This window comes from Oryctolagus cuniculus, chromosome 5 (genome assembly GCF_051225735.1).
Source record: "Oryctolagus cuniculus isolate XC-2025 breed Fujian yellow rabbit chromosome 5, ASM5122573v1, whole genome shotgun sequence".
Lineage (NCBI taxonomy): Eukaryota > Metazoa > Chordata > Mammalia > Lagomorpha > Leporidae > Oryctolagus > Oryctolagus cuniculus.
Window position 1 is genome coordinate 167,437,424 of NC_142871.1, and position 16,332 is coordinate 167,453,755.

A 16,332-nucleotide genomic window follows, 5' to 3' on the forward strand; every position below is an offset into this window, starting at 1 on the left:
CCTTTCAAATAAACAGACAAATCTTTTTTTAAAGATGATATAAGATATATTTTTAGCAATATAGAACACATCATTCTTAAGGTCAAGAATTAAGTAGTGATTAAATTTACCTATTAAAACCTAAATCTTAAAGTTTACCTACCCCATTATAAATGGTAAAGTGGCTATATTCTCCCAAATATCTGTGATAACTGAATAAGAAATAGCTTATAGAAAGACTCTCTCCTCAACTGCAAGGTTTCACACGAAATTCAGGTGATTTTATAGTCAGTTAAAATGCGTTACTCTAGGGTATTACATGCTATAGTATCTACTCATATTCAGAACACACAATATCCAAATACCTGTGTGGCCTTTTTTTTTGTAAGTCAAGACGTAGTTCTTATTAAATAGCATCTTTGAAACCCATTCTTGGGGAAATCTAATTTTCCAAGAACTAAATATAAACACCAGCGATGATTAAGAAAGTCCCTTGCTGTAAAGAGGTGCTTAGTAAGGGCAGGAGCTGTCCAAAAACAGAATCTAGGTAGATCTCCCACCAATAAAGGTTTACTCTCACTGCTGTTAACATTCAGAGAGACTACTGCTTCTTTTACTATGCTGTACTTTAAATAAGTGTAAGAGAAGAAGATCAGATCAGGCATTGCTGAATGGCCGCGTTGGGACAGGCCATTGGAAGACTGTGGGGTCACCAGGAGGGCACTGGGGAGAAGCCTTGGGATCCTGGTGACTCTGCCCCTCTAGAGGGGAGCACACTGCTCTTCTCTGGCCCCACATGCCAGAAGGTCAACTCCCTCCAGAGTCTACATCCTCTTCCCTGAGCCGTCATTGTGGGGAAGCTTTGATGCTGAGGATTCTGAAAGTTTTCACTTTGAAACCTTGAGAGCTGCAACTGGGTTTTATTTTCCAGGTGTATCAGCAGCACAAAGCCCATTGCCACATCACCAGTCCTGGGAAATCCAGCAACAGAACTCGCTGTCCAGAATGCGGACCAAAGCGAGTCCACCGGCTGCAGCAAGCGTAGAGTGACGGAGGAGGAGGAGTCCTTTGTCAACGAGGACAGCAAAAAGAGCAGAATAGATGTAGGGGGTGCAGGGGAAGAGCGAGCCTTGGAAAGGCCCCAGGAAGCCCTGCGAGCCCAGGCACGCTTACAGGGCAAGCCCCAGGAGGCCACCGGAACGAAGACCTCCAGGGAGCCAGACCCGGGAAGCCCACTGGGTAGGACATGGCTTTTGTTGCAGACTTTTCAAGCTTCCTAACCTTCTCACGCGAGCACTCCAGCCAAGCCTCACGCGGTATAGCGGTCTCAGGGATCCGCGATGCTATCCTGGATCACTGTGTCTCTAACTCATTACTTTCTTTTGTAAATCTGAAGCAATGAATGCCACCAAGAGAATTGTCTCATGATTTTATTTTCCAGCATACTTACGATGTGAGAGGTGAATGCCCCTGTCAAGTCCAGTTCCCAAAGAGTTATGTTATCTAAAGTTTCAAAGAATGTTGACATTTGGCAGTATCTAGAACAAGATAACTGCTCAAGAAACATATTGTGAAAAACATAAATCATTGAAAGCAAAGCTGTTGTCTGTGCCCTCAGTATCATTATTGTATGTGTGCACTGGCTACTTAATAAATGAATACATGGAGAATGAGCAGGTTTGTGGCCAGCAACTGTAACAGCAGTAGTCATGGAGAAGTAAAAGGAATATGGGGAGACATATTATTGAGTAATTATGTAAGTTAGAACTGAAGCCGACATGGACTAGAGCTTAAACATGTAAGAAGGAGGTGCAACGTGGGAGAAATTTGAAAGCTGTAGAATACACACTTACCTAGTTTTATTGGGTGTTTTATTTCTAGCCAGCCAGGAAAAAGTCATCTTTGTGCCTTACATGTGTCTTAAATAAAGCCCACAACATTTTGGAAGGTAATTCATAATGTCAAAGATTTCAGTGACGTGAAGAAATGTTTCATTTTTCCTTTCTTTTCTCTTCATTTTGATTAAAATAATGGACTGTGGAGATTTTTTTTTAAAGAAATTGATCAAACAATTTCCTGTATTTGAATGAAAATGGGCCCAGGCTTGCAGGTAGCATCTGTTTGGACTCAGAGCTGGAGATTTTTGACTGTTTGGAGCTTTCTTGGGCCCGAAGACGGTGAGAGCAGTGGTTGCGGGGTCCTGACCGTCTTCCTCAAAGACGGCGGGGGTCGCCTTCAGAGTCACCGATCATGACAAGAAGTGAAGTGAATCCCGGATGCTTAGGTGTGACACAGATGGCCTGTAATATTTTATTAAGGGACAGATCTCCATCAGGATGCCGATGCTTGATGCCGTAAAGAGGTTGGGTGCCTGACAAATGATCCTTCTTTTCCTCTTACCTTCAAGATGACATCCTGGCTCCTGCTGCCCCGTTCGATCATCGCATTGTGACAGCCAAGCAGGCGGCCGTCAACAGTTTCTATACTGTGAGCAAGACAGAGGTTTTAGGAGGGTAAGTAACGCGCGGTTTGAACAGTTTTTCAGTGAAAACAGAGAGCCTCCTGCGAGTCTGAGGAGCCCCTCCACCCTGGCCGGCCTCCGCCCGAGCGCTGGAAACCTCCCAAACACACACGGGAGGAGCTCCGGCCATTTCTGCAGATCATCTCTGCTGTGGGAGACTGCTGTGAGGACCCCGGAGGGGCTGTGCCAGTTATCTGCCTGACCTCCCGTGTTCTGTGTCTGAGCGTCAGCACATCCCAGTGTGAGTCGCTGAGGGTCTGGAGGCTGTCCAAAGCCGTGGCTTAAACCTTGTGAGACAAGATGGAGAAATGAGTCCAGACCGTGTATTTCCTGTGGCAGGTGTCAAACCTGTCGGTCATTATGGCTGGTTTTCCAGTTCTGTTGTTTCTGTATTAATTATTATCACCTGTTTCAGTTGATTACTTTCTGTACTGAAAGGTTTATTTGAGGGACACCTACATGCACCCCTTCTCCCTAGAGAAGGAAGGTGTGGGTGCACCAGGGACTGCATTCACAGTGGGGATGTTCGTTCCTCTTTGGCTTCATTCAAAATCCACCTATAATTCTTCTAACTCAAGGCCTAAATGATAAAGTTTACTACCATCAGCAGGTTAGTGCAACTCTGAAGAGGAAGTCAGAAAGTTTACACACACACACACACACACACACACACGTATACATGCAAATGTTGTATCAATGCATGGAAACTATACGTGGTGCAGGTGTCTGCGATTGGTCATCAAGAAGTAGTTGATACTGGTGAAGTCTGCTCTTCCCCCTCCCGTTGCAGATTTCTTTGCTCTCTGCCACATGGAGCCACCTGACTTCTTTTTCTCAGCTGGTTAATCATAGAAAAAAAAACCCTCAAGAGCCCATGGGGATAAGCTGAGGGAGAAATGAGAATTACAAAATGTGAACTGGTGCCACGGAAGTCTGAAGTACTCGGATCTTCAGGGACTCCAGTGGCAAGCCAGTAGCTATTTCGTTAAAGGAGGATAGTTATTTGCAGAAAAAAAACTGAAATGATTCCAAGGGTTTGTGCTGCTTTTCCAGTAAGGGTTGTCACCGGCTCCCTTCTGCCTCTTTGGGCATGGTGGCCCTGCACCAGTTGCTGGTCATCACTTGCTCTGGGCTCCACTGCACATCAGCAGCTGCAGTTCACTCGCAAGTAAGTTAGACGAGTACAGGTGAATGCATTGCTTCAAAATGCAGAGAGATCACCCACAGTTGTACTTCTTTCTGCTAAAATAAAGTTATGTGAGAAGCACAGAGACAGAGTTTCCATCTGATGGTTCACCCCCCAGACGCCCACAATGGCTGGGGTTGGACCAGGCAAAAGCCAAGAGCCAAGAACTCAGTCCAGATCACCCAACTACCTGAGCCATTATCTGTTGCTTCCCAGGATGTGCACTGGCAGGAAGCTGGAACTGGGAGCAGGAACTGTGAATAGAACCCAGGCGCTTCAATGAGGGACGTGGGCATCTCAGCTGGGGCCTTTGTCATTAGACCAAATGCCCGCCCTGTACCTCCTTTTCAGTACAAGGAGTTTCAAGATCAGCAGCTAGACTTGCATCCTTGGCAGAGACATTCCAATATGCTAGGGATCACTGGACACCAGGAATGTTCTGGGATCATGTCTTAACCTTGTAGACTGCGGGGCATTTATAACTTCTCTGATATCCATGTTCCACTAGCATGAGGCTATCGGTCTGCTGGACCAGCATGATTTCTGTGAGGTAGCCGCAACATTTAAGACCCAGCAAAGCCCTGGATCAGGCAGTAATGGGCACCACCGCTGGGCCAGGCAGTTCCAGGGACGCTGGCATGTGAAGGCACAAAAGCATTTCTTGATCTGTGCTGTGCTGGCGTGCTCCAGTAGAAACTGCAGCTGGAGCCGTGGTTGGAATTGAAGGCACTGCTCGGGGTGTTTACAGTAATCTGACGTCATTACCCAAGAGCCACCTGCCTCTGTGCTGTGCGGGATGTGATAGCTGTGGCGGCCCCTGCCTCGGTCCCGTGTTGCTGTGACCCTTGTCTCTGGTGGTGTGGCCTCCCTTGAGTCCCCTGTACTGCTTGGGAGGCTCCCCTTTCTCTGGCTGCCATGACAGCCCCCATCACACACAGCAGGGACATGTGGTCTATTTCACATTCCTAAATAAGGAATCAGAGTGAGCAAATCAAATTTCAAAATTGCTCATGAGTGTGTATTTCTGAATGTGATTGTGTAGGTATAAACCTGACTTACAAAGTACTTATATGTTTGTACTCCAGAGTACTTCAAAAGGGTCTTGGAAAAATAGTCTATTTTGGTCCAAAAATTTTTTAAATTTTTGCATAGTTTTTAGACACATTTCCATGAACTTCTGGAAGATCCCTTGTACCTAAGCTAAACTATCAAAAACCCATAGGTAACTATGTAAAATGTATTCTTATTAAATGTATCTATATGCAATATTATTATTTCTTATTTATATGCATTTTTCCAAAAAGAATTTGGTGGGCCGGGTCCACAGAAGGCTTTGTTCACATGCTTATAAAGCCCTGCTTACCACATTCTCATGTACATATTTAGAAAGATTCTGTGTTATCTCTAATGGTGATTCTCAAATTTTAGGGTATAGAATCACCTGGGGAATGGGCTAAACACGCAGCTTCTCTGGTCTCACCCTGGGCTCCTGCCGCCGTAGGTCTGAGGTGGGTCCCAGGAGCCTGTGTTCTTAGCAACCGCCCAGGTATTTCTGATGCCAGTGATACACAGACCACACCTGGACAAATCCTGTTTTACAGTTGATTGGGTCCAGTGGTTGAGTTCACCACTTTGCACACTCAGCACAGAGAACCATGCATCACCCACTGCCAGTGACTGACGCGGTGCCTCCCTTTCTTGGCAGGGGGCGCTTTGGCCAGGTCCACAAGTGCGAAGAGAAAGCAACAGGTCTGAAGCTGGCCGCCAAAATCATTAAGACCAGAGGCGTGAAGGACAAGGTAAAGGTCACAGGAGGGGTGCTCCCCTCCCCCTTCCTGGCTCCGCCGCACTGAGGCCCCATGCCCTTCCGTGCAGGAGGAAGTGAAGAACGAGATCAGCGTCATGAACCAGCTGGACCACGTGAACCTCATTCAGCTCTACGATGCCTTCGAGTCCAAGAATGACATCGTCCTGGTCCTGGAGTAGTAGGTGTCCTTGACCCTCCCGCTCGTGCCCCCTGCCCCCAAGCTCATGGGAACCACACGATCACATCAGTTCCGGCGAGGAGCCTGCTTCTGCTTGTGCGGCTCCATCTGCAATTATTGACAGGAAGTTAACGGACAGAGTAGATCTAGCTTTGTATTGAAGCTACACTGTCAAAAACGAACTTGCATATTGTGTAACCCGGAGGGAAGCAATTTTTGCACTTTATTTTAAAAAGACTTATTATTTACTTATTTGAAAGGCAGACTGACAGAGAGAGAGAGAGAGAGAGAGTGAGAAAGATCTTGCATCCATCTGTTGGCTCACTCTCCAAATGGCTTCAGTAGCTGGGGCTGGGCTAGGCTGAAGCCAGGAGCCCAGAGCTCCACCCAGGTCTCCCACGGGGGTGTCAGGGGCCATCGTCTGCAGCTTTCTCAGGCAAATTAGTGGGTATCCAGATAGGAAGCAGAGCCCCCAGGACTTGAACTGATTCTCCAATATGGGATGCTGGTGGCTTAACTCACTGAGCCACAACACCAGTCCCCACTACTTCATATTTTAACTACATACTATAGCCTCCACCCTAGTGGGGAATAGTACTGAACCCCATGTATGCTGTTTTATCCTATACATTCATACCTGTGATAAAGATGAATTTATGAATTAGGCCCAGGAAGAGATTAACGATCACTAATAATAAAACAGAATGGTTGATACAATACACCATAGTAAAACTTCTGTGAATGTGGTCTCTCTGTGTGTCTCCCTCAGAATAGCTTATTGTGCTGTACTGACCACAGCCAACCTCAGGTCACTGAAAGAGTGGGAAGTGAACCAGTGGACAAGGGAAATTACTGTATTTGCTAATGATTGGAGCCGAGAAGCTTCCGTTTAAACTCGCCTTTATAAAAACGTAACCCCCGGTGAGTTAGCAAATGCCTAGTTCTAATGCTGAATCCATACCCTGACTCAGTTTGTATTGTTTTCTATTTTGGGCGCTGTTTACCACAGCCCAGTACGGCATCTTGGATAATAAAGTGGCTCGCCTTGCTGCCTAGAGGCAACTTTTCACTGAGGTGACAGGCCTGGGGTCTTCCTGGGCTGCGGGGTGAGTCACCTGCAGTCGGCATTTGGATTCCCGCTCCCCACGTTCTCAGAGTCCTCTTTGTCTTTGACACATGTTCAACAGTGGGGCACAGGGACTCACCCCAGAGCTGCAGCCACTGACAAAAGAGCCCTTGAGGTTTTTCTGTTTGCAAATGTGAAGGTAGACAAAATGACAAGTCTTGAACACAAGAACTGTGCACCCGCGGGAGCAAAGAGGGCAGAGAAGTAACTGCATATACATCTTTCTGCAGAGTTAGAGGAACTGGCACGCCAAGTGGCTATGAGGAAAGCTCATGGTGGTTAAGGGGGCAGAACTAAGGGTTTCCCTCTCTCCTCTGCAGCGTGGATGGCGGGGAACTGTTTGACCGCATCATTGATGAAAACTACAACCTGACGGAGCTGGACACCATCCTGTTTGTCAAGCAGATATGTGAGGGCATCAGGCACATGCATCAGATGTACATTCTGCACTTGGACCTGAAGGTACAGCAAGTCTTCAATGTCACGGACTCTGTAGCTTCTTGGGCCCTCACCCATGGGGATCCTGTGTCCCACCAGCTCAAGACATCTGTGGTGTCCCTGGCTATGTTTTCAGGAATGAATAACAACTGGGTTTCTTAACTTCATCTCCTCATTCTCAACTTTTCTCGCCCCCTTAGATTTGTATGTCTTGTCCTTAGAGGTTACTATTCGGATTCTTGTGATCAGCATGTGTTAAAGAGCTCAACCTGAGCCGGTGCCGTGGCTCACTAGGCTAATCCTCCGCCTGCGGCGCCGGCACACCGGGTTCTAGTCCTGGTCGGGGCTCTGGATTCTGTCCCAGCTGCCCCTCTTCCAGGCCAGCTCTCTGCTGTGGCCAGGGAGTGCAGTGAAGGATGGCCCAAGTGCTTGGGCCCTGCATCCCATGGGAGTCCAGGAGAAGCACCTGGCTCCTGTCATCGGATCAGCGTGGTGCGCCGGCCGCAGCGCGCCAGCTGTGGCGGTCATTGGAGGGTGAACCAACGGCAAAGGAAGACCTTTCTCTCTGTCTCTCTCTTTCACTGTCCACTCTGCCTGTCAAAAAAAAAAAACAAAAACAAAAACAAAAACAAAAACAAACAAACAAAAAAAAACAAACTCAACCTGGTGGAAGGTTTGCTTTAAAGTTTAGAATTAAAACCACCACCACCACCATGGTATCCTTCTCATGAGCAAGACAAATCATTGGGTGGATTTTAGCCAACTCAGGATTCCCTGGTGGTAGCCAACCTTTCTGGATCTCCAAGAATCCCCAAGGTCCTCCTGAAGTCTTTCAGGAAAGTCTGGACTTTGGGATCTGGTCTCTGTGGGCGTGGTGCAGCATGGAGCAGACGCCAGACGGGAGGGAATACAGAGCAGCTAGAGGGTGGGCGGGGCGGGAGTGCTGGGGAGCAGAGGGTGTGGGCAGGGGGTGCCATGCTGGAAATTTTGGACCGCACACGAGAGAAGCAAGTTGCCTTCCTTTCTTCTTGTGTTCATGGCTCTTGCTGTCCCCCTTTAAAGATCTATTTATTTATTTGAAAGGCCGAATTACTGGGGGCAAGGAGATTTTCCCACCTGCTGGTTTACTCCCCAGATGGTCCCAACAACTGGAGCTGGTTTGAGTTGAAGCCAGGAGCCTGGAACTCTGTCAGGGTCGCCCAAGTAGATGCAGGGGCCCATCACTTGGTCATCTTCTGTGCTTTCCCAGGCATATTAGCAGGGAGCGCGATCAGAAGCAGAACAGCTGGTACTCTCATTATGAAGTTCTTAGTATTGGACTCCAGACAGTCCTAGATACAACCAAGAAAAAACCCAGGCCCCCAAGCCATGATCAAATCGAACACTGGGGCTAAGCAGTCTAAAGTATATCTTCTTGTGTGGCTCCATCATTTTCTCATTTCCCTGTCTGTAGAGCATGTCAGTGAGATAAAATATACCCTCCACATAATATACCAACTATTGCAAATCACCAGGGGTCGTGCAGCTAAATAAATTCAGCCTCCTTAAATAGGTTTCCATGGGCCTCTCTTCCTCCAGCTTTGCTCCTCTCACTGTCTTGATTTATGGGCACTGCTTTTCCCATCCACTGTGGAGCAAGAGACGAGTGGGGAAGTGGGATATAAAATGACCAAGTTGGAGGTTAAAAATCATTAGCAAAGCCCTTAGCTATGAACTGAGTTTGATAATGCCTATTTTCGTGGAATGTTTCCATTGAGTGTAGATATTCCACAGATATCCCTACAGGGATTTCATTGGCAGCTGGAGATGGGGAGCCGACCTATCCTAAGCCAGCTGACTCTGCCTGTGGCTTCATAATGTTGACTGAGAATTTGCAAAGGGTTATTTTAGCTAAGGCCTATATGTAAAGATAATGCTGAAGATGACGGCTGGATGAGCCGGTAAGGACCCAGCTTTTCAGAAAGCTCCTTGGAAGGAAAAGGGCCAAAAATATTAAAAGTGCTTGTTCTTATGTGGGGGAAATTATAGGTGACTTAAAAAAGGTCTCTTTTATGTTTTTCTGTTTTGCAAACTTTATTCTTGGTTTTCGTAACCGTGAAACATGAACTTTGGGGAATGCCCTCAGAGGTGTTTCTTTGCATTCTGCAAACCAATTTTTGGATGTCATTGTGTTCTTGGACAACTAATGGCTTTGTGCATGATCGATCAGTTATTTAAGCATGAAACCAACTGTTCTTACATAGCACCCACTATGTCTGTATAAAATGACTTTTACTCCCCAACATCTGGTTTAGAGATATTTTAGAAAAAGTCTTCCAAAGACACTATACTCAATCAAATGGACTATTGAATATTGATTAAGGAGACACTATATCATTTCATAAACTGTGGCTGAGTTTCTCATCTGAACCTCTTCTCCAGAAAGGTGTGGGAGGCGGAAGCCAAGATCCTACCTAAAGATGAGGAAACGGAGCCTTGAACATTCAGTGACTTGGCTGATTCCCTGCCCCAGTTCTTAGGGAAGAGTGTTGGGACCAACATTGGAGAGTTCTTGGCTTTTCTTTGAAAGATTTATTTCTCTTTCATGGGTGACTTTGACTTTAAATCAAATCCCATATTCTTCCCAGGCCACAGTTTCTCTCTCCCACTGATGTAGGAACATGTGTAACACATTCTGTGAACACTGAACAGTGGTGCTACAGCCTCCTTTTCTCCCCCGTTCCGTCCCAAGAGTGGTTCACCAGCAAGGTGAAGTCTCACCCAAGTCGAACACCAAAGGGACACTTAGTCAAGGGTTTTGGGCATCAAGACGAGGCACAGCAGAACCCCGGAACTGCACGGACTGCAGAACGACCAGGAGAGGAAAATTTGCCTTTCATAGGAGGGCTTCCTCATAGACCGAGCACGAAGGGGACATCGAGAGGTCGAGAATGTTTGGGTTATATTGCATGCTCAGAGTGGTTGCTCAAATGAATCAGGCCCTTTCTCCTGGAACTCATAAATCTTTGGAAGAAGTCCTCTTCCAAAAAGGAGAAATTCATACTTAATAATTTTCTGGAGGCAGATGGCGAACTCTGAGTGGGGCCCTGCCAGTTCATCTGCAGTGTCCCAGAGCAGCCTCTTTTCTTCTTTCCCTCCAGAAGGCCTCTGCCTGAACTCAGGCATTATGGTAACTGCAAAACCCGTGGAGTGGGACAGGCAGGGTAATGCAAGGCTGGCAGGGTACCCACAACCTCATCCACCACATAATTAAAGGAGAAAATACCCACGCAGACAAGCCAGTCCCCAAGTGAGAGGCCTGATATGTTTTTCCTGAGTACCGTTGTATTTTTAGTTGTGGTTCAAGGACAATTTGACTGAAGGATGGTTGTTTTCATTGCTAATGTGTCTCTTTCTCCCGGCAGCCTGAGAATATCCTGTGTGTGAATCGGGATGCTAAGCAAATAAAAATTATTGATTTTGGATTGGCAAGAAGGTAAGTCTACTCGGGCATAGGTGTGTGAATGGAGTTATGGGAAGTGATAGATGCACTTTCTTAGCAAAGATAAATCTGATACACCCCTTGGGTTTCATGCCCTCATTCAGAAGTAATCTAGCAAAAATTGTGTCCAACCTTACCTCGCTGAATTTGAGATTGGAGTGCTTAGAGGTTTCTAGAACACATGCAACAGTGGGTTTACTATGCCAGGAGCCATTTGTTTCACATTTGGAAGAGTTGGTCTTTGCCTTTTCTATGTGCTTCATTTGTAAAGAGAAGACTTACTCAGAGAACAGTAATCGTGTAAACAATATGGAGAAGGGTCCTGGCCCACGTTGAGCCAGGAGCAAAGAGTTCAACAGGGACCCACGAACAAGTCAGCACATTGGACACAGGTGGAAAGGACGTGGTAGACTATGGGAGCATTTTGCTTATTCATTAATATTGACTTGTTGGCACCATCTGCATGTCAAGGACCCCATCAGCTTTGCTTTTGTCACGGACAGTTATTCAGACATTCTAAGTGTTCAGTGTGTCTCTGCCCACAATTCTTTCAGATTATTAAGGTTTCAGAGTATGAAGCGTGACTCTGAAAACCCCTGGGACTTCCGTACAAGCTGCGTGGAGTGCATCATTTCAGTGTTCACCAGTTCTGATTCTCAACCAACACTCTCCATTTCTCCACTGTGTCTCTTAAATTTCAGATACAAACCCAGGGAGAAGCTCAAGGTGAACTTTGGGACCCCAGAATTTCTCGCCCCCGAAGTCGTGAACTATGATTTTGTTTCCTTTCCCACGGACATGTGGAGTGTGGGGGTCATCGCCTACATGTTGTAAGCAGTTCTCTCTCTGACATTCGTTCACAATCTCCATGCCTATTCTAAGAGGCTTGGCTATGTAAAATCCCTAATTTAGATCTTTTAAGAATGAGCATCAGGGCTGGCATTGTGGCACAGCAGGTCAAACAGCCATCTCTGATACCCGCATGCCATATGGGCTCTGGTTCGTGACCCAGCTGCTCCACTTCCAATCCAGCTTCCTGTTAATGTACCTGAGAAAGCAGCAGATGACGGCCCAAGTGCTTGTGCTCATTCCACTCACATAGTCTCCTGTGTTGCTGGCTCCTGGCTTTAGACCCCCTCACCCCCTGCCCGCTATTGTGCCTTTCAAATAGATGAAATCTTTAGAAAAAATAAAAATAAGTGTCACTGTGCTGTGTTCAGCTGGTTTATAGGTTCTGTTGAATGCTGCGGATGAACACACTTCATCTGAGAAAGTAAATGGCTGTGCTTTTCACCAATCACTTGGACTCCCAGGAAACCACTAAAGCCCGGAAAGCAATTCTAAAAGACAAAAGCTCATGTTCTGATGGCCTCATCCTAAGGGGGGGCCTTCCTGGTGTTCCCCATCTGAGCTGGTGACAGCACTTGCCAGCTGTAAGACGCTGTATTTTTCAAGAAGATTTATTTATTTGAAAAGCAGAGCCTCTCTCACACACACAGACACACATGCACACAGGTATTCTATCCACTGGCTCACTCCCCAAAATGGTCACAACAGCCGGGGCTGGGCCAGGCTGAAGCTGAGAGCCTGCAACTCCATCCGGGCTTCCCAGGTGAGTGGCAGAGCCTGCCTGAGCCACACTCTGCAGCTTTCCCAGGCATATTAGCAAGAAGCTGGAGTGGGCGGAGCAGCGGGGACTCGATATGGGACGCCAGCGTTGCAGTGGTGTCTTAGCCGCTGCGCCCCATGCCCGGCCTCCTGAGAATGCTTTGCAGAGGAAGCTGTGCTGCCCTTTGGGATTCTGGTTTGAGGGCAGCTGCTGTCCTCATTGCTGTGGGTGCCTCCTAGGCACTGGGCATTGTCTCGATCAGGATAGCATAGAATTCTGCTTCATTATTGGACTACTTTCCTTCTCTCACTCTTAAATGACAGAACCAAAAACAGCCTGTCTATAAGGATCTGAGGCTTTTTTTTTTTTTTTTTTTTTTTTTTGACAGGCAGAGTGGACAGTGAGAGAGAGAGACAGAGAGAAAGGTCTTCCTTTGCCGTTGGTTCACCCTCCAATGGCTGCCGCGGCCGGCGCGCTGCGGCCGGCGCACCGCGCTGATCCGATGGCAGGAGCCAGGAGCCAGGTGCTTTTCCTGGTCTCCCATGGGGTGCAGGGCCCAAGCACCTGGGCCATCCTCCACTGCACTCCCTGGCCACAGCAGAGGGCTGGCCTGGAAGAGGGGCAACCGGGACAGAATCCGGCGCCCCGACCGGGACTAGAACCCGGTGTGCCGGCGCCGCTAGGCGGAGGATTAGCCTAGTGAGCCGCGGCGCCGGCCGGATCTGAGGCTTTTTTAAAAATTGCTGTCTCTGAATCCCATGTGCCGTAGGCTCAGCGGTCTGTCGCCTTTCCTGGGAGACAACGACGCGGAGACGCTGAACAACATCCTGGCCTGCAGGTGGGACCTGGAGGACGAGGAGTTCCAGGACGTCTCCGAGGAGGCGCGGGAGTTCATCTCCAAGCTTCTGATCAAGGAGAAGAGGTATCCACGTGGGTCCTGCACGCGAGGAGCAGGCCTCGCAGGGCTCAGTCCCTTGCTGACATGTACGATGTGTGCCTAGTAGAGCGTCGCAGAGATCTTGCTGACATCTGAGAGCTCAGACTGCTTCCGTGGGGCTCCAGCGGGGCTCCAGAAACGCCGTCCTGCCTTCCGTGACGAAGTCCTGGCAGTCACGGACCCCTGCGGAGCCTCTGTTGACTCAGCCTGAAAATGAAGGGTTTGGGCTAAGTTATTTCTACTACCCTCACACCTTCGCAAAGCACGCACATGGCTCCTTCAGCTGGACACTTAGCTAGCGTGTTATTTGCAAACCTACTCTGCGCCAGACCACACTAAGTGCTTTAGAGACAGCGTCTATTTTAACCACCACCCCCAGCTCCCAATTTCATGAGGTAGAAATGATGTTTATTACTGTCTTGCGGATGGGACTCTAAGTATTTTCCCACGAGCACATTGCCAGTAAATGGCACAATGGATACGCAAACCCTTGTCAGGCTTCCCTAAGGGCCACACACTAACTGTTATGTGTTACATGGCCTTTTATGTTCTCTCTCACCAAACCTGTACAATTCAAAATGCGCTGGATGAACAGTGGCATTGAAATAGGCGGGGGTTGCATTTTAGAATAATGGTGGGGGAAGGGCATGGTGATTACCTCGTCACTGCTTCCAGTGGCTTTATACCAAAACCATAAACAGTATTTGAGATTTTTCAGGGCTAGTATATGAGGTACATTTAAAAAATTTATCGAAAAAGAGAATTATGGAAAAAAGATATGCTGAATTTAAAAAACCTTTGTACCCAAATAAGATTCATTTCAGAGGCAGAGCTACAGAGAGAGGGAGAGACAGATAGTCTTCCATCTGCTGGCTTACTCCTAAATGCCCACAATGGCTGGAGCTGGGCTGTTCTGAAACCAGGAGCCAGGAGTTTCTACAGCATCTCCCCGGCAGGTGCAGGGGCCCAAGGACTTGATCATCTTCCACTGCTTCCCTGGGCCATCAGCAAGGAGCTGAATAGGAAATGGAACAGTCTGGACTTGGACTGGTGCCCGCATGGGACTCCAGTGCCACAGGCAGAGGCTTTATCACTACACCACAGCCCCGGCCCCAAGGTTTATCTTCTAATTTCACTTTTCCTTTTTTTAATATTTATTTTATTTGAAAGGCAGAGTTATATATATCGAGAGAGACAGAGAGAGAGAGAGAGACAGAAAGATCTTCCATCCACTGGTTCATTCCCCAGATGGCCATAAGATCAAGGCTGGGCCAGCCAAAGCCAGGAGCCAGGAGCTTCATCTAAGTCTCCCACATGGGTGCAGGGGCTTGAGTACTTGGGCCATCTTCCACTGCTTTCCCAGGTGCATTAGCAGAGAGCTGGATCAGAAGTGGAGGAGCTAGGGCTTGAACCGGTTTACACATGGGATTCTGGTGTTCTAGGCGATGGCTTAAACCACTGCACCACAATGCTGACCCCTTAATTTCATTCTCCCACACACTTTTCCAAGTTCCCTCATACAACACAAAAAAAAAAAAGAGCCAGAACTGAGTTTCTAAAAGGCAAAGAGGGCTTAGTCAGGCTAGGAGTGTCAGTCTGGGTGGTAGGGAGTGATTTGGAAGTAGTGGGTTTTCTTTGTCTTTCATAATGGGAAGACATGGTAACGGGTGAAGTGATTGTTACGAGTTGCACATGGCTCTGTCCCAGGCGGTGAGCAGATGGGAAATGTGAACCCTGTCACATCTTTGGAGAGTGAGAAATCCACTTGATGGAGAGCCTGTTTTACATGCACACTCCTCTGTGATACCCGATGGAAACTCCAGGTCACACTGGGTGTGTGGGTATTACCACGATTAGTGTACAGTGAGCAAACAGAAAGCGAGAGCAGTAGAGCAGTCGGTCAACACCAAGGACATGTGAAAGCAGGCCTGCTGGACCCCAGCCCTGTGCCCTGCCCGCTCCTTCAACCTGAGGGCGCCACTGAAGCCATTCGAGTAGAGCAGAAGAGGTGTGGTCTTTGACTCAATTCTGGCCTGACTAAGGCCAAGCCAGATATCACTATCGTAGCTTGTACTTCCGGGGCACAAAAATGTACCGAAACATTATTAAAAGTTTAATTATGAGTGTAATGTTACTGTTCTCTTTGTAATAGTCTCTCAGACTATTACAAAGAGTACAGGAATGGGCCGGCGCCACGGCTCACTAGGCTAATCCTCCGCCTGCGGTGCCGGCACACAGGGTTCTAGTCCCGGTCGGGGCGCCGGATTCTGTCCCGGTTGCCCCTCTTCCAGGCCAGCTCTCTGCTGTGGCCCGTGAGTGCAGTGGAGGATGGCCCAAGTGCTTGGGCCCTGCACCCCATGGGAGACCAGGAGAAGCACCTGGCTCCTGCCTTCGGATCAGCGCGGTGCGCCAGCTGCAACGCTCTGGCCGCGGTGGCCATTGGAGGGTGAACCAACGGCAAAGGAAGACCTTTCTCTCTGTCTCTTTCTCTCACTGTCCACTCTGCCTGTCAAAAAAAAAAAAAAAAAAAAAGAGTACGGGAATGGTCATTTTTCAGTACTGTCAGCTGTTGAAATGCTTTGGGGAGTCAATATGGAGAATTGATCACATTAACAAAAGCACTCATGCAACAGACATTGGCGGTCAAGAGTTTTTTTCTTTGTTTCTTTGTTTCCAAAAATTACCTCTGCTTGCACGGGGTCCTGGAAGGGGGTGTTATCAGCACGCTGGCTGCAGTAGGACTAGGGCTGTCTCAGGTCTCCAGCTTAAACATCCGGCGTCTGCTGAGGGCGCGCGCTGACGCAGACCTACACGGAAGCCTCTCGGCTGCTGGAGCTCCCTGCTTGGCATCTTCAGAAGCACCAGGCTTCAGTTTCTCACTCACTTGTCAGAAGCACCAGGCTTCAGTTTCTCACTCACTTGCAGTGTTTGTTTGGAAAGGTCACTTGGTTGATGTGGGACTTGTTTGCACACCAAACGAGTTTACAAAACATAGCATTAGGGTGCAATAGGATCTTTATGATTGTCTAAGGATGCCATTTCTTCATAAAGGTACCTACAGTACTTTCTC

General features: G+C 47.9%; 1 protein-coding gene across 10 annotated transcripts in view; it reads left to right on the forward strand.

The window, feature by feature from the left end:
* Positions 1–16,332, forward strand: part of MYLK4 (myosin light chain kinase family member 4) — a 114,774-nt gene that overhangs the window by 86,775 nt on the left and 11,667 nt on the right. For 5 of the 10 annotated variants that reach the window (XM_017350515.4, XM_008274290.5, XM_008274288.5 and 2 more), the window contains 8 exons: positions 911–1,218; positions 2,387–2,492; positions 5,392–5,485; positions 5,562–5,671; positions 7,118–7,259; positions 10,640–10,710; positions 11,418–11,546; positions 13,095–13,247. In XM_017350515.4, the coding sequence (XP_017206004.1) occupies positions 911–1,218; positions 2,387–2,492; positions 5,392–5,485; positions 5,562–5,671; positions 7,118–7,259; positions 10,640–10,710; positions 11,418–11,546; positions 13,095–13,247 (1,113 nt within the window). The remainder of the gene's footprint in view (positions 1–910; positions 1,219–2,386; positions 2,493–5,391; positions 5,486–5,561; positions 5,672–7,117; positions 7,260–10,639; positions 10,711–11,417; positions 11,547–13,094; positions 13,248–16,332) is intronic. The other 5 variants (XM_051855898.3, XM_070074491.2, XM_070074490.2 and 2 more) reach the window with 1 other exon arrangement.